The 24,897-nt window shown below is 41.9% G+C and overlaps 1 protein-coding gene across 2 annotated transcripts in view; it reads left to right on the top strand.

The window, feature by feature from the left end:
* Window positions 1-24,399, top strand: part of PLOD2 (procollagen-lysine,2-oxoglutarate 5-dioxygenase 2) — a 357,685-nt gene extending 333,286 nt beyond the window's left edge. The window contains exons 17-20 of one of the 2 annotated variants that reach the window (XM_085634099.1): window positions 10,024-10,128; window positions 15,801-15,947; window positions 16,036-16,161; window positions 23,060-24,399. In XM_085634099.1, the coding sequence (XP_085490225.1) occupies window positions 10,024-10,128; window positions 15,801-15,947; window positions 16,036-16,161; window positions 23,060-23,215 (534 nt within the window). In that variant the 3' untranslated portion in view covers window positions 23,216-24,399. The remainder of the gene's footprint in view (window positions 1-10,023; window positions 10,129-15,800; window positions 15,948-16,035; window positions 16,162-23,059) is intronic. The other variant, XM_085634100.1, reaches the window with a different exon arrangement.
* Window positions 24,400-24,897: the final 498 nt, after the last annotated feature.

The raw sequence follows: 24,897 nt of genomic DNA, 5'->3' as shown, positions 1-24,897 counted from the left end.
GCTCTGATGCTGTGATGTGGAGTCTGGCTTCGCCATGGAGGCTGCCGTCGACAAGAGATGCGAGGGCCTGTGATGAGGATGCATCATGCAGTGAAGGTTCTGAAGGCGATGCAGACTGCGATGGAGATGCAAATCTTTTGCGATGGGTCCAGTCGACCAGCAGTCCAGGTACGTTGGTTCTGCTCAAGGTTGAGCTGCACAGCAGAGGAGATGCCTCAGCTCTGAAGGTACCACAGAGGCTGGAAAAGCACCTTAAGCCCACTTCCAAGGGTCCAGGACAAGGGTGGCATCACTTGGTAAAGTAGACTCACAGATGGCAGGGTCCAGGTGCACATTAAGGTTGATGGAAGCCTATTATGTTCCTTATGCCTTCAGATCAGTAGGCCAGCCAACTATCCCTTGAAGTCACTCTTGGTTCAAGTGATGCAGGTCCAGTCCTTCTTATCCAGGCAAGAGGGTAGCAGGCAGCAGGTCAGCACAGCCAGGCAACAGCTCCTTCAGAGTAACAATCTAGCAGAGAGCAGTCCTTCTAGCAGCTCAACAGTCCTTCTTCCGGGCAGAGCATCCCCAGGTCCAGAAATTTACTGAAGTGGTGGTGTTTGAGGTCCTTGTACAGATGTGCTTTTGAAGTGGGGAGAAGCTTCTAAAGGCATGCCTCTAAAGTGCACAGATGCCCTGCCTTCCCTGCCCTAGCTCCAAACTCACTACAGATGTATGCAGCCCTTTGTGTGGAGACAAGTCACAGCCTATTCAGGTATAAGTGAAAATGGGGCCCAGCTCCCTCTCCCATCCTGCCAGTGATGGCCCATCCAGTCCCACCTAAGCTCCCAGTGTGTGTGGCTGTCTAGGAGGAATACACAAAGCCCAACCTCCAACTACTACCAGTTATGTGACTAGAGATAGGCTTCAGGCACCAAATGGCTAAGGCAAAAAAATGCCAACTTCCTAAAAGTGGCCTTTTCAGGTGTGTAATTTAAAATCCAACTTCAACATAATTTAGGATTTTAAATTAGGATTCCAGAGACATCTAACACGAACTATTTGGAAAATTACACACATAAAATAAAATAAGGCAACTTCAAATGTTATCCTATGGAGGAGATCAGCCTTGCAGTAGTGAAACATTTATGTAAGAGTTTTTCACTACCAGGACATGGAAAACTTAAAAAAAACATGTCCAACATTTTAAATACACTGCACCCAGCCCCTAAGGCTGTCTAGTGCCGACCTTAGGGGTAAGGCAAAAAACTCAGGGGAAAACCATGCCAAGGATGTCAGGTCTAATACTGCCTGATTAAAGCAAGGAGATTATTATTATTATTTTTATTGAAGGGTTGCAACTTGCACTCATTCTAACAACTTTACATATTATAGTGGAATTGACATTGGTCAGCAATTGCAAGAATCCTCAACTTAATTTCTTCACTACACTTCAAAATAGTTTATTTCAGGATGCAATTCCTTAAAAACAAACACAATAATTCAGTACATCAAGAAAAATTATTTGTACAATAAAACATGTGTAAAACTCCTGGCTAACATAATCTGTATTGGCCTTTAAAACCACTCAGCAGGTCCTCATAAAACATCCAGCACCATTTCCCAATCTTTCACAACAGTGCACTTGCAAGGTCCTGCAATGTACTTTCAGTAAGGGCCACTCAACTTTGACTAGTTTGTCTTAAATTTAAACCACGTTTTTGCCACAGTAATTCTATTGAAAACAGTAACCTGTTCAGGCAGGTCCCCACCAAAGTTGTGATGTCACCGAACAAACCTCTAAGGGCAATTTGATAATGCGTTAAACCTAGTTTCAAGCATAGTGGTCGGATCCAGATCCTCCTATGCCTCTTGTAGGCAGGACAACAAAAAAGGACGTGGCACATTTTCTTTAGTCTTCAAATTATGCAAAATGCAGTAAACATCACCAGGTTCCCCAATATGTCCTTTCAATTTTAATCTATGCACTGCGATATCAAGAATACAATAATAAAAGTTTGGAAAATACATTTTGGCTAACTGTGGGCATACCTTATCCATAAACAATTCAAAGTGAGGAGAAGCTTGACCCTCCAGGAACTGTGCAGACAGTCTCCCTTTTATTGAGTTTTGGTGTAAAGCACACAAAATGTATTCCAAGTATACTTGTTTCAGTTGTCTCCTTTGCAAACTTACTCCACAAGAGAACACATTTGGTATCGTTCCTCAAGATTTCCCTTAGGGCCTCTCTATAGGGTGCAAGTTCAGCTACAGTCCATACCCTCACCCAATAGAGTAGAGGTCATAGAGCCACAAGGTGCTTAATTTTTCTAAGGGCAACATCCTGAAATAATGTGTCAAGAGGTGTTCTTTTCAGAAGACGTAATAGGGATCTTATGAATTAGTTTTTTCCAATTATGAATTTGTCCACATTGACTATGCCCCAAAGCTCAGAACTGTATAGAGCTGCCGCCTGTGCTTTGTACCTGTACACCTCAATGACCAGGCAAATCTCTTTAAATGTTGTGGCCCGTTGTTTTTTAAGTATGGTTGCTGCGTTATGTTGGACCACAACTCTCCGCTTCTGTGTATGTGGAGACCAAAGAAGCTTACTTTTCAGCATTATGCCTAGAAAGTCAAAATTGGCTACTCGCTTAAAGCTTTTCTGCTGTAGACATACCTTCCCCTTGTACGTCTTATAAGGTCTAACAAACATATATTTGTTTTTTGTGGGATGATTTATAGACCTTTGTCTAAACAGTACAATTACTATTACATTTGTTGAGCAACGTCTGCAGGCCCTTAAGGGTTTCAAAAATGAGCAGTGTCATCTGCAAATAGTAAAGCAAGCACAGGGGTCCCGTCTAGTTTTGGAGAGTCACTAATACAATCAGAAAGGGCAGCTATAACATCTTTCACATACAATGTAAAAAGTCTAGGCGCAAGTACACAGGTCTGTCTGACCCCCCCCCTGTTTATTTTTAATCGATCTGTTAATTCCCCCTGTGGCCCCCACCTTACGTGCGCATAATTGTCAGTGTGGAGGTCTATCAACAGCTCCAGAAGCTCAGAGGGTACACCTTGCTTCCTTAAACAGTCCCATAACAATGCCTCTAGGCACAATGTCAAAAGCTGTGTAGAGATGACCATCCCATAGCTTTGTATATTTCCACATTATGAGGGTCAATCTGAGCACCTGATCAATGGTGCTTACTTTTGCCCTTTATTTCCTGAATACCTCAACTCAGTAAAACTGTTATTTTGGCTAGTATATGTTTACTTTGTATCTCATTGGAGATATTCACAATATTTTGTGTTAAATAACACACAATTGAGTTGTGTAATTTATGATGGAAATGATGTAATTTTGGTAGAAAGCTGCGAATCTCCCCTTATGTCACCCACAACTGTTTTGATAAAAGAGAAGCTCTTATGTTCTGGAACAAAGGAAGAGTGTTTTCTATTTTTGGCAAGAATACTGGGATGGGCCAGATGTATCTGAATGCACCCTAGTCAACAGTGCTGTGCATTGTTAGAGCTTCCTTCCTATTGGTTGAATTTAACGGGACTTCAAACCGCGTTATGCATATTATTTGCTTGATCCAATCCCCTGCCATTTTGTCTGTTGTTTAAAACTATTTATCATCCTACAAAAGATGTAACTCATTGTGTCAACCTTGGCAGCCAAGGGCTTAATGTGTGGTTCAGTAAGTACGTGAACAGTTTTAGGAATAAAGCGAATACAAGCAGAAAGTAGGGAATAATGCTGTCACAATGTTCTCAAGTTGCACACACTGTAGACAATGATACACTTAGCTATCAACTTCATCTTTGCTGCACTCAGTTTTCGGTATCTATCCAAGTCCATTTAAATTATACTACTGGCTTCACCACACATTATAAAAAGCATTTTCATGCATACATCACTCTTTCTGAGAAAAAGTACTTTCTTAAGTTACCTGATGTATAAAGCCTCTCATTATAAGTGGCTCGTTAATCCTGCAGGGTGGGGGGCAGCAGCAGGAGTTTTTTGGCCCTATTGGAATAACACGATCCACAGCCTCTCTGATGGCCTGGAGTTTTTCTCGCAGGTACTTTGCCTGGTGATTTGTTCCAGGAGAAGTACTGATTACCACTCATTCACTAGAAACTCATAATTGGGAGCAGTTCTGCTCTGCTGTAGTTACAGAGGCCTATGGTGTTTACTTTTATGTAGGTCTGTAGGCCGCGGGCTGAATTACCAGGACATTTTCTACCACACTTGTAAATGGCACCTAAGAAAGAAGCCTAAACAAAGTTAGTTAAATTGCAACTATCTTGGTTAGATGTTTCTGTAATCCTACATGTTTTCATTGCTAAAAACTTACTTTTGCCAAATAGCAATAATACTTTTGTTATTACGTTTTTATTCATTCTCCAAACTATGACAATCACAAAAACTGGTTGCTAACTGTAAGAATTGTGTTTCTACCATTTAATCGCCCTGGATTTTTCACTCTATGACTGCCTGGTATTCGACATTTATCGGGAGTGAGACCTGCTTACTGAACATCACTCACCATAAATTCTGTGGCAATGGACTGGGTGTGCCTTTTCAAGTTAAGGCTGCTGCTGCACAGCTGGGTAAGGGGCAATGGGCTGGTTACATGCATACATGTGCCCGTTGATGCCCACATGTGTGGGTTTAGCATGTAAGAATACTCAATAGTTCAGCCTGTTATCTGTGGACATGTAGCCTGTAGCAGAAGACACCCTTCAGGGATTATTGCTGATCTACTGTATAGATCTACTTATAATGTGAGTTGCCATTCATAGCGTACATCTGCAGGACTTACTGTTAATGTGCAGGAGGGTTGGGGCATGGTCTGAGTAATGATGTGGATTGAGCAGATGTACCTACCTGCCAAAGCTTTCCACCCCCAATTAAAACCCCCTGCAAAAGGAAGACACCTAAGAAGACATTGGACCTGGGATGCAGCACTTAAATAATTCCCAGCTTGAAGCAAGAAGAACCCCGCGCCTCTGCTAAGATTGATTTTGTGACTCTTCAACTAACAACCAGGACTAGGCTGGGTTTCTAAAGGGGCCAGTAGTGCTGGCCCCCTTTTGCACCATGATGATCAATAGGTGAAGTCGATCTGTTGGGGGACACTTGAGGGCTCACGTGGGACTTCGGTAGACTAGCCACTGATTCCACTAATGATGCACAGGTGCCCTGAAAGATGGCCAAAGTTATGGACCTGGAGAATGTGGAATGGAGGGTGGTCTGCTTGTTGGCTGTGCCTGGCTTTGAAAGACATCTCCAAGTAAGAGAAAGCACCAGAAGACCAGGCAGAGGATAGGTCTGGTGAAGGGAGCCTTAATAATTAATCTCCTCAGCCAAATTGAGAGGCCAGCAGACATGGAGAAAATAAATACTCCAGAAGCCTAGAGCAGGTCCCGAGAAGCAACACTCCACACATATGAGGCAAATCTGCCTTAAGGGCTGGAGAAGGCAGCCTGGTAAGGTTGGTCCATCAGGGGCTTCAACCTGGTAAGGTTGGTCCATCAGGGGATTGGGTAGAGAACCAAAAGATGTGGGGCTTTGAGCAGTTGCTTCTCCGGAAAGGGCCACCCCATGGGGTTGACTCAAAACCATTTATTAAACAGGGATAGGTGTGTGGGCCTTTCCCCAGAGCCACTTGAGCTCTTGGACCCCACCAGAGATCTGTGCTGGGGACCCCATGTCCCCTGAACTCCCACATTGCTGGGTGCCCTTCCCCACTTCCCATGCGCGGGGGAAGCAGGAGGCACCTCGTGCACAGTCCCCAGACTGCAATGAGCTCATGAAAAAAGAAAAGGAGGCCGACTCTGTGCCAGTACACAAAAGCTGAGCCAGCAGCAAGAACTGGCAGGCCTCACAGGAGTGGGCTTGCCATGTGGCTCCTGTGTGTGCATACTTCAGTTGTGCCATTGGAGAGGCAGGGGCTCCTGGATCAATTAAAAAGATTGACATTGTGGCGCGAATCCACTCTTGTAAAGCATTTTTTAATAAAGCAGCAGAGCCAGTCATTTAATATTCACCCCTCTAGGTGATGGAACTCCACATAACACCCTGATGGGCCCTCTAATTAGCATGCCATTGCTCTGTGATGCCCCATGAAGGGCAGGGGACCCTCCAGTATTTTGTAATGTGTTCTGGTGGCTGCCAGGGGTGCAGCAGCTCCAGCAGAGCCCCACACACGTTTTTCCAAAGGTTACTCTAAGTCTCCCAGGGGTTGCATTTATACACCTTGAAGGTGTTCCACTTATTTTAAAGCCCTCCTGGAGATGGTGCCTTTGCACCCAGGATCTGGAGTGAAATAAGACTGGCACACATAATATTCAATATAATGCATTAATGACATTGTTGATGATTGGCAATGACATAGAATTGCATTTTGGCAGTACCCACATGAATTTACTGATTATTTATTGATGGATTATAACACATTTCTGCTTTTAGTAATGTGGTGACATCCTGACAAAGCCAGTAGGCCTCTGTTATTGTTAAAGACACCTCCTTTCATTGTGATATTGTATTTGGTATAGGAGGGTGGCAATTGTGATTAAGGGTTCAGGGCTTGCTGTGGTGTGTACTGTTGAGAGGGTGCTGTCAAACGAATTCCCATCTGACTGTATATATTTGAAATTAACGCATAGTATGTAGTATGTAGTAGTGTGTTTGTAAATAAGAACTTATCATTTTTTTCTGTTAGAAAAAGCACTTACTGGCCAATGATATATTAATTGCTGTTGTTGCTGCTTTCCCACAGGCATGGGGTACTAGTCCACACCACCTCTCCTGAGTAGGGCTTGAATTCCCCGAGAGAGTGTAGTGTTACAACATGGCGCGGGCTCCCAGTCAAGCGAAAGCTGTGGACTTATTTCTAATGAAGATCTCGCATTCTTTGTATCTAATAACCTCATTTCTTACACTAACAACATTTCTTATACAGCAAACAATGTTTTCATACACAAATACCTGTTCAACGTGTTTTATTCCATATGTCATCATGTCGCTGCGTGCATAGAAAGACGCATAGCACCAGTCTCTGCATAGATGTCAATTCATAGACGGTACAATAAACATATTCGTCCACGTGTTCAAACACATGAGTAATAATTAGTCTAGAGGACTGAAGGAATCCAAATAATACATTACAGTCAAAAAAGAAAAAAAAGATGCTAAAGTAAAGATACAGTAGAAAATCTGGAACTCTGGCGACCGGAACTCTGGCGACCAGTGTGGAAAAAGTATGAAAGAGAACGAGTTTCCTCTCTCAGAAAGAATCCAGGCGAGGCTTGGCAGTAGAAACAGCCAGCCATTTTCTGGATCTATCCTAGCAGGGCTGTTCAATGTCAACAGAAAAGTGGTTTTCTAAAGAATAAACAGAACTCAGATTTGCAGTATATTCGGTAAAGCACTGCTTATTACAAAACTGGCTTTCTTTTTGATTCCTAACACATTTTTTACCTTGAACTTATTTTTGTAAGTCTGAGGGAACTGAAAAATAAAGAATTCTTTATGCCGGTTTTCACCGTGACTAAACGATTTCCTCAGCCCACAGTTGTTAGGTCACCTATTACTGTTGAATTTAAACTTTTTCAGGTTTTCTGCTCCAATTAAAACAAAATGTATTCAAAACTTCAATGCGAATTTAAAGGCCTACCTACCTCTGCTGTGTCGTGTTAAGCTACAAAAATTGATATTGAAAGCAATTATCTTAAATGCCTGAGTATGTGCTTTTTAGGATCGGGTCTGTGAACCTACCCAGTAGTAAACTTCATCCAGCTTTTCATGATATCCAATGAATATGAATGAGGCAAATTTACACATAATAAATATTATGACGTTCAGAGATTATTTGCATATGGCCGTCTGAAAACCGAACTAGCTATTAGGAAAAAAAGTTTTTTTCTATTGTAACGTTACCACTTTAGTAAGAATAAGCTTTACTGTAGTTGCGGTTTAAAAATAAAAATAACGACACGGTGGATTAGCGCGGCCTGTGTTTTGTTTTTGTGCAGTTATTCCTTATACTGCACACCATCCTTTTTGTCGCTAGGTTCCCAGTTTCCAAACAAGGTTATAAATAAAATTTGGACCATTAGACCTGAACTGTGATTTTTGCCATGCGTTTGGGTTTTTTGGTGAGGCTGAAGTTTTACACCATAATTGTGCTAGTTGAGAGTTGGTGGTTTTTATTCTGCCTTATCTTTGTGGGATTTATTGTATTGATCCTTGTAGCAGGTAGCACACTCTCTTGTTGGACGTGAGAAGTCCTGTTACTTTCTTGCCCTTGTAGGATGTCGATTGTCAGTGCTTTAAATGGGGGAAAATAGTGCAGGTACTCATTTAAATGTGGCGAGTGGGCGGGGCTTGGGGCGGGGCTTAGAAGTCATGCCGATACTTCTTGACTTCTATACTACTTGCAGCACGTACCAAAACACATGAGAAATGCCTTTCAATAAACAAAGAAGGTTTGTTTACTCATTACACAAGGAAAGCACAACGCGGTGATATTTTAACATTTCCTTGTTTTTTTAATATGTGCAACATCAATACTGTTAATTGCTGTTGCTTGGCACAATACTATATATTCTCGAGCGACACAGAAAGAAACAAGCAGACGTGCACACACAAGCATTCCACACATTTCCTTTGATATACCTTCCATGAGTGTCTATATTCTCTCCCCCTTTCTCTTGTATTTGTCTCACACAAAAACAATCACAGGCAAGCTGACAGGGATAAGCAGACACTTAACAAAAGAGTCAGGTGGGATTAAAGCTATTTGAACCTGGTTACCTCCCATGGCTTTCTGAATAGCGTTGTCTCGATTTCTGTGTTTGCAACACGCGTGATGGTGAACACACTGACGGTATGCAGATGAGCCCAAGCTGAATAGCTCAGGTCTACAGAAGTGCCTGGGCTCTCAGAGACCGGCCGCCAGCACCAGAGTTTCATGAGTACCGGTACTCTCCTCGGCAGTAGAGAAGTGCCGGTACTCAGAGAGATAAAACTAAGAAGTGCCGGTACTCAGTACCGGTGAGTACCGGCCCATTTAAAGCACTGTCGATTGTACATTCTTACACCATCCCCCATTGCTCATGCCTCTTTGTAGCTCATTCTACGGTGTCCTCGCTGTGCTCCATACAAATAGGTATTGTGATGTAAAACCTTTTCACCATACTCATCCAATCCGAAAAGGTGGTATTGATTTTTCGTTGTAGCACATTTATAGAAGTTGCCAGAAAGGTACAATGCACAGTGTTGCAACCCTTTAGCCACAGTACTGAGATTTAACGAAAAACCTTATTTGTGGAGATGTGTGGAGTCTGCAGAATGAGTCAACATCTACATTTCTTTTTTTTTTTTTAAGCTGTAGAACATTAATACTTTTGATAGTTATTGTTTCTGCTTACATATTTAAGTAATCAACCTTAGTACCGGTGACACTCTACACAATATTAGAAATATTAAAAATGTTTCATTTTTTGAGAAATTGTCTGAAATGTTTTATTTTTTCCGGAATTTTTCATGAATATTTTTTCTTAACTAATTGCATAGTTTTCTGAATGAGGTCAACATTTTAGGTTCTCAAATTCTGCAGAAAACCGATTAACATGACAAACGTTTTACTGCTGCCTTACAATCTACATCGAGTGGGTGTTATTCCCATGTCAGCCAAAATATCTTCAACATATGGTTCCCAGATGTTTCTTTTCATAGAATGCACATATGTCACTCTAATAAGTGCTGACCTTTGGTTGTTCATGTTGCAAATCTGCCCGATGAGTCATTCTTAATATACACACTTTCCAGATTTATAGCAGTTTCACAAATGATCTGCCTCACTGAGAATTGCAAGCAGGCTATGATTTGGTGAATAGCCTTTGTACCAGCCTATGTGCCACTGTTGTTTCACAAATGTATTTCTAGTCCATGTGTTTAGCTGTTTTTGCAATGGTATCCAGCGTTTTTGTAGTGGTTTTTGGGTAATATATTTTTTTTATTTGCAGCCTTGCCCAGATGTTTACTGGTTTCCTATTTTTTCTGATACATTCTGTGATGAATTGGTGGAGGAAATGGAGAATTTCGGACAGTGGTCTGGTGGGAAACACCACGTAAGTGTTTGAGCGTGTTAATCATGGTGCCTGCTCACTTCAAGATCTAAGCTTGTCTTCCCACGTCTGTCTGTCTGTCAGTCTATCCATCTATCTAAAGGAGTTGGCCTAACGGCTAGGGCGGTGGACTGGGGACCTGGGTTCGAGTCTCGGCAATGACGCTGAACATCCTGTGATTCGGGGCAAATCACTTAATCTCCCCGTGCCTACCAAAAATGAATGTGTGTCCTCATGAAACATAACTGGTGCTATGTACAGTGCTCTGATACCCAATTCGGGTCAAGTTCATATATTTATGTATAGACATATAAATGTACACACACACTTACATTACGTAAGGGGCAACTGTGTAATATGCTCATATAATGCCATCAAGGGATTCTGGTGGCATCATACACGATGAAGCCAAAGGCTGAGTAGTTTGTGAATTGTTCAACAACATCTAGACATTTATTTTGGACAATATTACACGTTTCCAGGTACACATTTTTTATACTACATGTTTCTTTTCAGGGGATTCCGCTTAAAAAACAGTTTTACTAATTGAATCTAACAATGGGTACGAGTGGAATGAGAATGTTTAGGTTTTGTTTACAGTGGACAATGGTGAAAACCACTGGGTCTATGCAAATTCGTGGCTATGGTGTTGTACCACATAATTATAGGTTAATAACATTGGCACAACATTTGCCACATGATTTGCAGATTACACAAAAAATATCAGGCCAGATATACCAAGCAATTTAACAGTTGCAAACCAATCGATTTGCTAAATCAGAGGGTTTGAGACCACTAAATGGCTTTTTACTATGTACTAAACCCCTTTCGCAAATTGGTAAATGGTTACAGAATTGCAAAATGAGTTTGTAAATACATAACAAATCACAGTTTGGAAGAGACATGTTCAGGGCATCCCATCCAAATTGTGATTCACAATGTAATGTATTAGGGACTTGCAACTGCAAGTCGCAAACCATTGAAATGTTACCTACAAACAAGGTGGTAACCCATTCACTGGGGAGAAGATTCTCCTTTACGAATGTTAAAAAAAGTTTGTTGCCAGTAGGCAGTGACCAAGAGAACCATTGGCAAATCTTTAAAAAAGTAAAAAAGATTTTAAACACAGCCCTGTTCCCCTTAAGGAAAATTAACTTCATTTAAAAAAAAAAGATTATTTGCATTTGATCACAGACTCGATGACCCCAAAAGCCTACCATCCGTGTGATGGTATCCAATTGGTGTAAATCAGTGAGTCATAAAACATTTATTTTGCATCAATTAAAATGCATAAAAGTACATAAAACAAATAACAGGGACCCGTTGATTCAAAATTTTATGTTACTAAGATCACTACATAAATCATGAATTTGTACTGAAATAAAATACTCAATAAATCCATAACTTTAAACTCAGCATCTATACAATATTTAGATAATCCCACAATATGGTCCCCTTCCAATCCCTCAAATAAATCATCTATATAAAAACTCGTAAAATACTCATATCTTCTAATTATTACAAGCACCTAATAAGTAATGTTGTATAAAAACTGGTAAAAACTCAATTTCCACCATTTTACTTCTAACTGTAACAATAACCATAACTGTCATTGTTTGTTGATTTTTGCAAATTCTGCCACTTCAACATGGCGCTCGTACTTGTTCGCTTTCCACAAGTCCTCTTTCTCTATCTATTAAGCACGTCATTAAAAACACCTTAGAAGCGCGCTTCTGCGTTCACGTCCATGTCAACCACGAGATATTCGGAGCACCATGAAAGCACTTAGCGTTTCGTAAGTTTTCTTACCCTTTTGTTTCAGCTCGCTACATTTAATTTTAATATCACGCCACTTGTTAACTTAACAGCGCACTGGTACTGGTCGCGCTCAAGCACTAATCACGTTGTTTTAGTACACTTGAATTGGCACCGCCTGTTTGCACTTGACTTTCTTTTCCTGTTTTTTATTTTTTACCGACCTTGAACTTAATTCATGACCACGATTACATTCTTGAGCACTTTTCTATTCACCATGATCTATTAGTGCACCCGTTTATAATCAGCTTCTATATCCGTACAGCTTCGGAGTCACGATCTCACAGCCTTAGATCCACTGCCGTTTCGTCATTTCTCACTGTGCATACTTGACCAACTTTATTAAGCTACATGTACTAGAACATCTTTACCGCCTTTGCACAATGAAAGCTATTTTCTTTTCTTATGACTTCCTGACTCTAGCGTTTTGTTATTCCTTATAGATATGCCCCCTGACGAAGGTCCGTTCGGGACCGAAATGCATTGGGCTAATTTTTGAAATGTTTAACGATTGGATGTAAATGGAAGATTACTCATTGATATGATCTACTAAATATCGATTGAAAGATTCAACTAAAGTCTCGTTGCATCTCATTCCTTTCAAACTTCATGAACATTAAATGTTATAACCTCATCAACCCCGGTTTATAGGGGCTTCTAGCTGTGCACAGGGGGACGTCTCCTAACTCCAGGATACGCTTCATTTGGTTCAAAAACTCAATTTAAGCCATAATTCTATATTACTAAAATCCATACATAATTCATAAAATCATAGTTTAGAAAATTAGTATTAATGGGTGAGGGGGTGCCCGTGGCCCTCCTCCACAGTACCATTTTGGCTGCAGGATCCCCAGCCCCCGGGGCTCAGCTGATATTCACACTTTTGTCCCCAGGGACCCCATCCCCGAGCCCACCCTAATACATAAAGCCCTTGATATGCATCACACATTCACAAAAACATTACATGGGGTCCCCTCTTTTATATTTCAGGCAGGAAAAGTTCTAGTACCTATCTAGGAACAGCCCCAGTGTGTGTGTTCAAGTAAAAGCACAAAGACCAGGTTCCTGGCCCCCAGGTGAAAAGTGCATGATTGTTTGAGTGTATATGAAAAATATATTGGAAGTGCCTCATGTAAGCAACCACCACAGAGCGATTGGCAGGTTTTCACCCACATGCTCACTCTTTCAGAAGGATATTGTATCTATGTTTATCCTACAAACCCATTTCAGTTGTGGTACACATCTCAGAAAACACCCTATGGGTCCCCATAGAGGGAGAAGGCAATTCTTCCTCCAGAGAAAAAAATAGTGCTGCATGTACACTGCACGTCTTTAATTCTTTATGCCCGAACTCATGATTAAAAACACCATAAGAACATTTTAAGCAGAACAGCCGACATTTTTCATCGCCATTCATTTTCTGGCGAATTCCTCATAGCACGAAGACCTCATTCCACCCTTAGCTTCACGGACCTTTATATTAAAAGAAATAAGAAGGGGGAAACAGCATAGAGGATACAAGTACTTTAAAAACTGCCTTCTATTATCACTAACCTCTACTTCAAGGGGATAATTACCATATGGGTACCAGGTGAGTGCCTACCATTAGACCACAGGTGAAAGGTATGGGAAGGCAATTGGAAAAATGCCTTGTCACCTGCAAGGAAAATGATGTACATCTATTCAACTTTCATCAGAAATTTACAACAGCAGAAAGCACCACCACCGTGCACTATATCTGAATATGAATGAGATGGGGGAATTCTCCCCCAGGACACACACAAATGAGTGCGTCATGCCCATATACAGCCGATTTCAGCCCTGGGACCGCATCCCCTGGGGCCTTATGTTTTTTTACAGTGGGAGGGGGTCACATGACCCCCTCCCTGGGCCGAATTTGGCCCCAGGGCTCCCATCCCTCAGGGCCCGAAGCATTTGAAGGGGGAAGGGGCGCATGTGGCCCCCCTCCCCATACCAATTTTGGACCCATTTTCCACCGCCAGTTGCATTTAGAAGGGGGGCACACGCCCCCCTGTCCTACACAGTTAATTTCGGCACCATGGGACCCCATCCCGCCAGAGCCTGGGACTATATTCCAGAGGGAGGGGTAATGCGGCCCCCCTCCCCAGGTCGATGTTCTGCCATGGGGACCCCATCCGTTAATTTGGAACAGCAGTTACCAGTGGGGGCCATGGGCACTTATTTTTGGGAACCCTCACTAATTTTTTTTTCACACAAAGATTAAAGCAGGAGGATGAGGAAGACAAAAAAAGTCACAAACGGCGAAGGCAGGGACCGATAAGCATGAGGTAAAGGCACAAAGTTGCTGGCAGTGGTTTAAAGAGGCATGAGATGGATTTAAGACTACTCAGCCTCAGTGTTTGGCAAGTTGATATTTTTTAGCGCAAGCCATGGACGCCTGAGCAGCTTTGGACACTGGCGCTCATTCTCATGACGCACTGGCAGTTCAATGGGCTTCCTCTTATTTACAAAGCCATGTAAAGTCACCCTGAGCGACTTCTCATGGCCTTGTAAATATGTTTCCCTTTCACGTATAACTCTGCGTGAAAGGGGAGTTCCATGGGTGTTGATCTGGGTGTTCCCACACAACATCCATGGTACTTGACGCATTCCCAGATTTACAACCTTTTGTAAACCTGGGAATGCGTCAGAATCCTACATCGTAAGCAGGCGCAACGAGGAAGAATACTTTTAAATCTCCTTGTTTTTTCCTCTTTCTATGCGTGCTGTAGAATGCAGCACACATAGAAAGAGGAAAATGCTTTTAATGATTGTTTTTGTTCAGGAAGATGTCCCTTCCTGCACAAAAACAATCATTCTCTCAGCACAGGCACCCTTGCAAAATGATGCAAGGGTGTCTGCGTTGGCGCATGGCTGCTGTTTGTGCGCCGGCGCAGGGGAGAAGGACAGGAATGCTCCTTATCTTGTAGATACAACACATCCCTGTCCTTTTATTTTAATGCACAGCAGCGCAGCAGGAAGGCTTGCTGCGCTGCCGGGCGTCAAAATATTGTAAATGAGGCCCAGAGTATGTTATATTTTAGCAAGTCAATACACCAAGTATTGGTACCCATCACAGAGATCATCTTGTACATGTAGAAGAAAATAAGGTAAAAACACCAGAAGTGTCATATTGCAGCAAGACTAGGGCCTTCTTTCGAGTCTGGTAGATGCAGGGCATATGTGAACAAGCATTGGCATAGCCAATAGGTCTCGCCTTTGGGACCTTATAAGTGCAGAACTAAATACTTATAAGGTCCCAAAAGCAAGACCTATTGGCTATGCCAAGCGGCCGTGCATCAAACATCAAAGTTAAAGTAATCGCGGTAAAGCGCGCTGCGCGCGCCCGCGCACATGCACTGTAGCTCTAGGCTAGCCTGGTAGCACTATTTGGAGCCCTCTCAATAAGTCTCGCCAGACCAGCGCATGCGCTGGGTCAGGCGAGACCTAAAAACCAGTGATGTCCAGCCTGCCCTGTTTAGAAATAAAGGGACTCTACTCAAAAGATGGCTGCCGAGACACCAGCTGCTCTTTCGCCAGATGTCCTGCATCTGCCAACCTCTGATAATTCCTTTACTGATGCATACCAACTCATTAGGAATTGCATCTACCAGCCGCAGGTTTACATTATTAAGTCGTTTAATTTATAGTTAACGTGGTGAAGCACGTGTATTGTGTTTATCCAGCTTTAAAGCATAAAAGGTTCAGAGCAAATTGTCCACGTGATGTGTTGACTCAGTACATTAAGCACTGGAGGGTCGTACTGAGCAAGTGCTTGCCGGTGATTTATACAGTGTTGGAGGGGTTCTGACATGTCGACTGTTTTATCGATCAATTAGGACAGCAGGATTTCAGGAGGTTATGAAAACGTGCCGACCGACGACATTCATATGCGGCAAATCGGATTTGAGACTGAATGGCTCCATTTTATTCGAGAATTCATCGCCCCTGTGACTTTGAAAGTCTTTGCTGGCTATTACACCAAAGTAAGTGTGAAGCTTTTTATTTCTGGATTTCAGAGGTGAAAGGGGTAGTAACTGCATTTACTCAAAACATCCTTCCGTTACTTTTTAGGGTTTTGCTTTGCTGAATTTCGTCGTGAAGTACAGTCCCGACCGACAACGCTCATTGAGGCCACATCATGATTCCTCCACGTTTACCATCAACATTGCCCTTAACAGCAAAGACGTAGACTTTCAGGTACTGACAGAACTTTTTCCAATTGTTTAGATCTGCATTTATTGTGTTTATAATGTGCAACTAATGCCAGAAGCAAACGCAGGTTGTTGGCGTCTTCAAACAGAACAATACTTTTTGAAGAAATACTTCATTCAATAGACACGTTTCATTTTTTATGATAGAAAGTGTAGCTGTTTACAAAGATTACAGATAAATCATTAATACAGAGAACGTCTTACTAGTGGGTGCGTTTGATAAATGCTTTCTCAGTTGTCTTTTGAGGCTGCTTTCAAAACGGTTAAGTTTGCCTCTCAATGTAACAATAAAGTAATTGGTTGACTGGCACATTCACAGCCTCTTGCAGCAGCTGTACCGAGCTTCCAATAATGGGATTCTTATTATGTAAAGCCGATGGAAAGTCCTATATAGCACACCATCGTTAGGAGACTGTCACTAGTAGGGCCTGATTACCAGTGTCCGGGTAAATTGTGATCCTCATATAAACACCTGTTGGCGCAGGGATCACAGTTATAAGTGACTCAGGGGCATATTCACTAGGAAGTGGCGGTGAGAGGTGTTATATCAACAAAGTAGGGACAGGGGGGGTAAGTTTAACGAGGTCCAATGTACATACCCCGTCAAGTAGTAATGCAAAAACGGTACAGAGTTCCTCTAAAGGAGACTAAAAGAAGAGGGAGGGAGAAGAAAGATGTATGTTCATGTGTCAAGGGAATCACGTTGGCCTGGCTGTAAGTGAAGCAGGTCGAAACAAAGGGGGTGGGAGGAGGAGGGGAAGGGGGAGTCCCTTGTTGGAACTAGGGCTCTCACACATAGTAGCCATAAAGGTCAGGGCACTTCTTCAGGATCAGTGTTAGAACTATCTACAATGAGTGGGTACGTGAAGAATCTACATACCTAACAGGCTTCAGCAAGATAACCTAAACCGCTAACAATGAGGTCTTGCGGCAGTGACCGGCGGACGCGTGAGGACTCCAATTTGGGTCCAGCGTGTTAAAACGCTAAGGCTCTTCAACCTACCCCTGCCGCCAGACCTGGGATGGTGTTAGCCTCCTTGGTTAACGCCTTTCACCGCCACTTCGGAAACGCGAGGCTGCACACTGTTCTCAAGAATGTGGTGCAGCCTGGCATTTCCCACTGCGACGGCGCTAAGTCTCACAACTTAACGCCAACGCAGGCACCCTTGCACCAGAGTGCAAGGGTGTCTGCGAGCAGGGAGGTTTGTTTATGTACAGGAAGGGACATCTTCCTGCACATAAACAAACCTAAAATGCCGTTTAGTAACTTACATGTGTGCTGCTTCTAAAAGGTTTGTTTATGTACTGGAAGGGACACCTTCCTGTACATAAACAAACCATGGTATTTTGCTATTTCCATGTGTGCTGCACAAGGTAGCACCCATGGAAATAGCAAAAGCTAGGAGAAATTAAGCATTTCTCCTCGTTTAGCCACCTTAAGACCAGGATTTTACCGGTCTTAAGTTCGGCACTGCCACCTATTATCGCCGCCCTTGATAATAGGTGGCAGCGTCGAATTCCAAAGGTGTTGCGGTGGTACGCCCACCCCAACACCCACTGTACGCCCCCTTTCACGTTAAGTTTAGCGTGAATGAGGCCCTATTCTCAAGGCAGCGTTAAGCCACTTAACGTGACTATATGCCACGTTAAGTGGTTTAACGCTGTCTTGAGAATAGGGCGTTGGCCCTATCGCCACGGGAACGTCAAAAAAAGTGACGTTCCCGTGGCGATAGGGGCTTGAGAATATACCTCTCAGTGTTTATCACTCCAGAGGGTGGCCACAGTGCCAGTGGTATGTTTAAAGAAGTTGTTCATTTTGACGTTTTGCTGAATGGGGTGGGACAGAGAATTGATGGTGTCATATTCAGTGAGATTGAAGGCAAGAGTGAAGAGCTTATGTTGGTTTGGGATGTTATTGGGCGAGGGAGGGCTGGAATGTTAAGATGTTGATAGAAATGGTGAGCATAGAGTGGGTGAGCCGTACAGGGCGGGAATTCAATAATGTGATTTTCAATACAGAAGGAAAGGGAGAAATTGAGGCAGTGACCTTTCCCATGGGTGGGCAAAGTTGAGAAGCGGTAAATGTCATCTGATACTTTTGTTTGCTTATGTATTGAGAACTGGTTATTTTGTGAGTTCATAGGTTAGTCATTTCTACATTCAAAGGACAAATTACCTTTCTTTACTACAAGCAGGTATTTATAAAGCCCAGTTCTAGTGGTGGTGAACGTTAAAGTTCACCAAGGGGTGACTGCTTCATCTGTACTGTCTGCAGACCTTGTATAATATAAAATCCAAGAAGAATGTGATGGCTACATTGGTACTCCCAAGAAGACCTTCCCATGAACACCATTCTTTGATGGACTGGATTCTCCATCAGCCCGAGTTTTGCTAAATACTTTTAGTGGCCTCTGCTGTCTTTTCAGTAGGGGCTGCTACCGAACAGGGGTGGTGGGGCGGAGAGACGGAGGGAGAGGGTGGCAAACAATAAAAAAAAAAAATAGCACTTACCGCCTTTTCTTCCTCCGTCCTCCTATCTGCAATCGGCAGGAAGCGCACAGCCTCCCAGAATCCCCTGACCAATCACAATGCTGGCTTACAGCAGTGTTATGATTGGTCTGAGCGCCTTGGTTTGGAACTCAGACAGGGGCTGGCAGGCTGTGCATGTTCTCCACTCAGGCTGTAATGCAGCCTGGGTGGAGAACATGCAAAGTTTGCATGACAGTTTGGCTGGCCGTAGACGGCTGGCCAAACCATCATGCGCACTTTAGGTGCTGCCACCACGCCTCCCGCCCGCCTGGCAACAGCTGTAAGCTGAATACAGAAAACAAAATGATAATAACAAAAATTATTATCATTATATTTTTAGTATTGAGCTTGCAGCTGAAGCAGTGGGGTGACGCTCCTCCGCCTTAACGGAGGAGCTGCCACTGCGTCTGTTCCTCAGTGTACCAATTATAATAAAGTCACCTATTCTCCAAATCATTGATAGCCTGAAGAGTGTTGTTCATACTCTGCTGTATGCTACACCTGTTGTTCTCTGCTACTGACATTGTGTGTGCCTCTTACCAGATAGCAATCTTACCAATATATGTAGAAAACACTAACATGAAAGAAAACGTCTTCCTGTTTGTATGGTGCCTAGGATAGGGAAGTACAACAATTCTATTACACTACATTGGCAGTACCTTTTTAGACCCATGTGATAGAGCTAAAAACTAGCAAAAATGATTTGATGTTGGTTCAAGTACTTAGAGTTCCTTTTAAGACATAAGCCAAATTGAGCTACCTCACAGATTTTCTAGTGAAAACATTTCTTGCCCAAATCTAGAAACAGAGGATGGTAATCCACGCAAAATAAGTATGAACACCATTTTTGTTTGATATTGCCCATTTGTACCAGGATGGATTTGAGCCCTAACATTGCGATCAGGGGCCGTATTACATGAAGTGCCCCTGGGGTGCAGCGGTCGTCTGCGCCCGCTTTGCGCACCCCCAGGGCACTTTGGTATTACAGAAGGGGCTGCAGACACTTGTGTGGCCATCTCTGCAAAACCGATAGTACTGGCGCACATAAAGCGCTATCTTCAAAGGGGCGTTCCCTCATTTGCATGGGGATTGTGCCCCATGCAAATGAGGAAATCACTTTGCCCCATATTACAGACGCAGGTGCAGAGGCAAAGAAGCCCTCAGAAGGCACACTGACAGTGCGCCATTTAAAAGGTGGCACACTGTCAGTGCGCCTCCTGAGAGTTGCCCCCTGCATGGGGTAAAGGAGGCCCCTTGGACACCCCAGACATCCCCTTGCAGGCGGGTGCAATCACTGACTGCACCCACCTGCAAGGAGATCTCTAATCCCCTTTGAAAGTGCAGACGGGTTGCCACCTGCACTCTGTAACACGGAGCGGCTTTAAAGCAGCCGCTCCGCTTTTCACATGAATGCGCTGCCCCCGGTAAACCGTGTGTTTGCCAATGCCCTAGGGGCAGCACATTAATGGTAATAGGGCACATTTTCATTGTTTGTGCAAGGTGCACCTATTTAAATGTGTGCCTGGCGCAAACAATGAAAATGATCCTACACCATAATACGGCCCCCGGTGTAAATTACTTTTGTAGGAGTTAAATCCTTGTCCTTGAAGCACTAGCTGAAGGAAAATAGAAACAATTGTTAGTTAAAAAGAAACAAAGATTCAGGCTGATCTTTTTAAGAAATTGTGCCTTTCTGCCATCAATTTCTGTTCGGCAAATAAAAATTAACATAAGCAGTGCAGAAGCTGTTTTTTGGGAGATGAATGAAATGTGCATATAGCTTTCTGTGATTCGTTTGTTGGTATTCATTATAGAAGAACTATCCTTCAGTCCATTAATCAAACTCCATCTACAGCAGAGGTCTTCGCACTGGGGGATGGGCCTTAAGATCTCGGGGGCTGGGGGGCGCCAGTCTCAGGACAAGAGAAGCATCATGCTTTGTTTCAAGTGTTAAAAACATGATCGGCAGTAAGTCACCTTGTAATGAGCCATCACTAACAACTTTTGTCATTTATATCCTGACTGGGAGTATGAGCAAAAAGGGGTAATAGAGCTTAGCTGTAATGTTTGAATATGTTTAGACACATTTAAACATTGGCAAGTTAGCAGAATAATCATGACAAAACTGGGGGGGGGGTGATTTTTATTTTACGGGGGTGCAGTATTAAAAAAACGTAAGACGACTGATCTACAGTTACCATTGCTTGTCAGCTTCCAGTGAAAATCATCTGTTAATCAATTAAATAGGTTGATTATTTTGCAATGTTGTTATTTTCGAATTATTGCCTTTGACTTGCATTATTAGACATGGTGCACTGTCTTCATTTTGTGTGCCATGAGCACTTTTCAGTAAGGGGCACAATATTTTTATTTATGCTGCCACTGTTCTCTGTCTGATAGTAGTCCGTGGTTAATATTTATAGCGTATCTTCTCACATCATTCTTCAGCCAAAGTAATTGTGAAAGTGTTTTTACATGTTATAAATGGGGAAGCTTCAAAAATCCTTTGTCATTGGGACCTGGAACAGTATGAGATTATGAGGCTGTATTATGGTAGGTACTGTAGAAGAGTCTTAGGGCCTCCAGAATTTCACTTCAATTTGATAACCAAGTTACTCAATAGGTATGCTCTCTCCAACATCACTGCTTATTTCAAAATAATTTGAAGTGTATGCTGCAGCTCAATATTACACCTGCATTATTAATTGTTCTATTATGCCTTGAAAGTGTTTCTAATTTATTAACAGTGTACATATTATACTCAACCTCTTGCCTCACCCCTATCGATTCCACAACTGAGGGCCTTTTATAATGCAAGTAATGTTTATCATTGCATTATGCTATCTTGTAATGACAAATAAGGACCCTATTCACTGTGTTCTTACCTTCAACATGTACATTCTTCCTCACTACACCAAATTAATCAAAGTAGTGACATCACATTGCTTTTGTCTTTGTTGATGGTCCACTGAATGTTTTTTTAATGATTTTATGGCTTCACCATGGGGCATATCAGCAACAACCGGCGATAATTATCGCTAAGCGCACTTAGCACTAGGATAATTATCGCCAGCTAGCGTGGATTTTTATCGCTGAGATAGCATGCTATTAGCAACGCTTATCTCAAAAGCGATAAAAATCCTAGCGCTACATGCCAAACGTGAGATTATCGCAGGAAACCCAGCGATAATCCCAAGAAGTTTGGCGATAGCTTGCTGATAGGGCCTCACATACTTAGCCATGATATACACCTTACATAGGATATCATGGCTAAGTCAGTTTCAAAGCAGGCGTAAGGAAAGTAGCGATAACAGAGGTTATTGCTACTTTTCTTGTCGCTATGCTGCTTTGCGTGAGGCTTGATAATAGGAGAAATGTCGCTTAGCAACATTTCTCTCGTTATTCTGGGGAGCAACGCCCACTTTGCATCTCATTAGCGATGCAAAGATGGGCGTTAGGAATTCAGGCGCTAAGGCAAGTTTTCACGCGATAGCGTGACCTTGCTAATACAGTGCTAAAATTATCGCCGCTTTTCGGCCGAAAACGGCCGCAAAAGCGGCAATAATTTTATATCGCCGCCTTGTAGATATGCCCCCAAGTTCTTAAACAGTAAATGATAAGAAACTGCTAAAAATTGCAGAAAATGTTAAAGTTATATTTTAATTAGTTTCAAAAGAATTGAAGCCACATTGCTTTAATCACTGGGCCAAAAAGCATTACTAGGTGTTGCACACAACTACGTAAATGTAACCATCCAAACTTAGGTACAGATGAGCATTTTTATCAGCCCGCAGTGAGTAGAACAAACCCTGGCTTAATCCTCCTTTTTCAGGACATCTTCTGAAATGGTATCAATGTGATTGACTGTAGGTTGGCTGCGTTCCTCTAACCATATTTTATGGACCATTGGAGGCATGAGCGACCTCCACACATGAAGATTTTCTGTGTTCAGGCGCAATATCTGTTCTTTTTTTGTCTAAATGTGGACCACATTTTTGAGGTTTTTCAAATCAAATTCTGTTCTGCAACTGAATAAATAAGGTTATTGCTCACCCCTAATATCACATTTTCCTTTGTCAGTTACGTACACACTGTTCTCCATTTTATCTCTAGCTCTCTAACAACATATTAGCCACACATTTATGATAATATTAGTGCATGAACGCTTCACCATTCACTGTTATTGAGCGATATCACTGAAAATTAGCATATCAAACATGCATAAAATAATTCCAACAGTTTTACTACAATGCCATTATTAAGTATTTTATGAACTATATACATATGTAAGATAACACAATATTATAATACTTGTGTAATTAAGTGCCCTGCTTTCTCATTTCTCTTTAATACAGGGTGGTGGTTGCCGTTTCCATAGATACAATTGCTCTCTTGATGCACCCAGGAAAGGGTGGAGCTTCATGCACCCAGGCAGACTGACTCATTTGCATGAAGGACTTCTGGTTACAAATGGAACCAGATACATCGCTGTGTCTTTCATCGATCCATAGATTTCTTTATGTCTTTGAATCCAAAGATTGGTGCTTTTAACCTGGACAGTTTTGCCCTTGAAGAAGATGCAATACGTGTTAATGTTTTGTTTTTAAAACTGTATGCCGGCCTGATAAAGACCACCGCAAACTTTCTCAAGGGAGCAACTTTATGTCAAGTTCAAAAATCTGATGGGTGCCACAGCCTTTAAACATGCACAAGTGTTTAAAGATATACCATTGCACCCCAAAAAATGTTCAGTTTGTCCCCTGTGCCTCTTGACAAAGACATAGCACAGACAATAAATTGTGGGTAGCCGTAGTTATTTATGTGACACTTTGAAGAGTAAGGAAATACTGATTTTGTAATAATAATGTGTATGTTGTTTTAGTAAAGTAGCCAAAATAAAGCATTTTTTTGTTTTGTATAAGTTGTAAAAAAAAGGATTGTACAAACATCCAAATTTTTTATGTATTTGCTTATAAACCGTTTTGAAATTTAGCTTCAATTAGAAGCCAAAGCATGCATACTGCTCATAACTTCACAACGTCTTCTGCTGCAAAGTGCCTGCACACAATGTTAAATTCACAGTGAAATAAACTCAGGACGGCTTCATAATGGCAAATAGCATAGTAAAACGTGCATGGTGTTTTACCTCTGAGTGATGCGAATGTCTGTTCATGAGAATTTATAGCAAGTTGCGAAACAAAAACAACACTTTTTTATTCCTTGCAAAAACAATTATGCATGGTTACACATATTTGGTGTTAAGAAATGTACACAAATCTACACTTGGTTTGGCCCAATGTTTCATAATCAGGTGTTATGCAGATATAACAGCATTTGCATTGATTCACTGTATGATAGATTAGGTAGTGATCATTTTGTTCGTCTGTCAATTTCCAGAGATCATTGCTTACACACCCTGAAATAAGTATCGGACACAAATTAACACACTTTTTATAATCACTTGTAATGATGAAGTAATGATAGTCCGTCATTTGCCTTATTTTTCTTCAGTGTTTAGTTCCAGATCAGGACTTATGGAACATCAGAAGAAAAGTTACGAGACGAAAGCTTGCAGATGTACACCCGTAGCACATACTGTACACATAGAATGCAACTTAACAAAGGACATATGTTTTCAATTTTCCACAGAAACCTATTACATAGAATAACATTTACACATAAAATTGCAATTATTTAATTACAATTGTTGTGTTGATTTTATATACCTCAAATCACTATACAAGAAGACTTACAGTTTTATAGGTACAGACTGTCAAACTCTTTGTATGTTCTTAACTAAAATATGTACAAAACATGTTGAGCTACTTTAATTTATGGTTAGTTTAATGCTAGCATCATAGTTTATTTCCAGAGGGAATGTGCACCCTGTTCTTTTTTTTAAATCTACATAGCTGCATTGCAACAAAATTATGTCAAGCTAATTGTTACGGACACCTACAGAAGAGTGTGCCAATCTAATTGAAGGTTAATTAACAAATGTACAATAAGGTATAGCTATCAAATGTCTATTAGGTCCTTTATGAGTTTCCCGCATTTGTGTTACTATTTTTTAAGATGTCAGCTTGAGAACCCTGGAAACACTACAACACATTCAAAGCACAGGGATGCGTCATCTCTACAAGGATATGACGGATCCCTTTTCTCTCTCCTGCTCTGTCGCACAATTTGCTGC

Source organism: Triturus cristatus, chromosome 11 (assembly GCF_964204655.1).
Source record: "Triturus cristatus chromosome 11, aTriCri1.1, whole genome shotgun sequence".
Taxonomy (NCBI): domain Eukaryota; kingdom Metazoa; phylum Chordata; class Amphibia; order Caudata; family Salamandridae; genus Triturus; species Triturus cristatus.
This window is presented reverse-complemented; position numbering and strand designations above follow the sequence as displayed.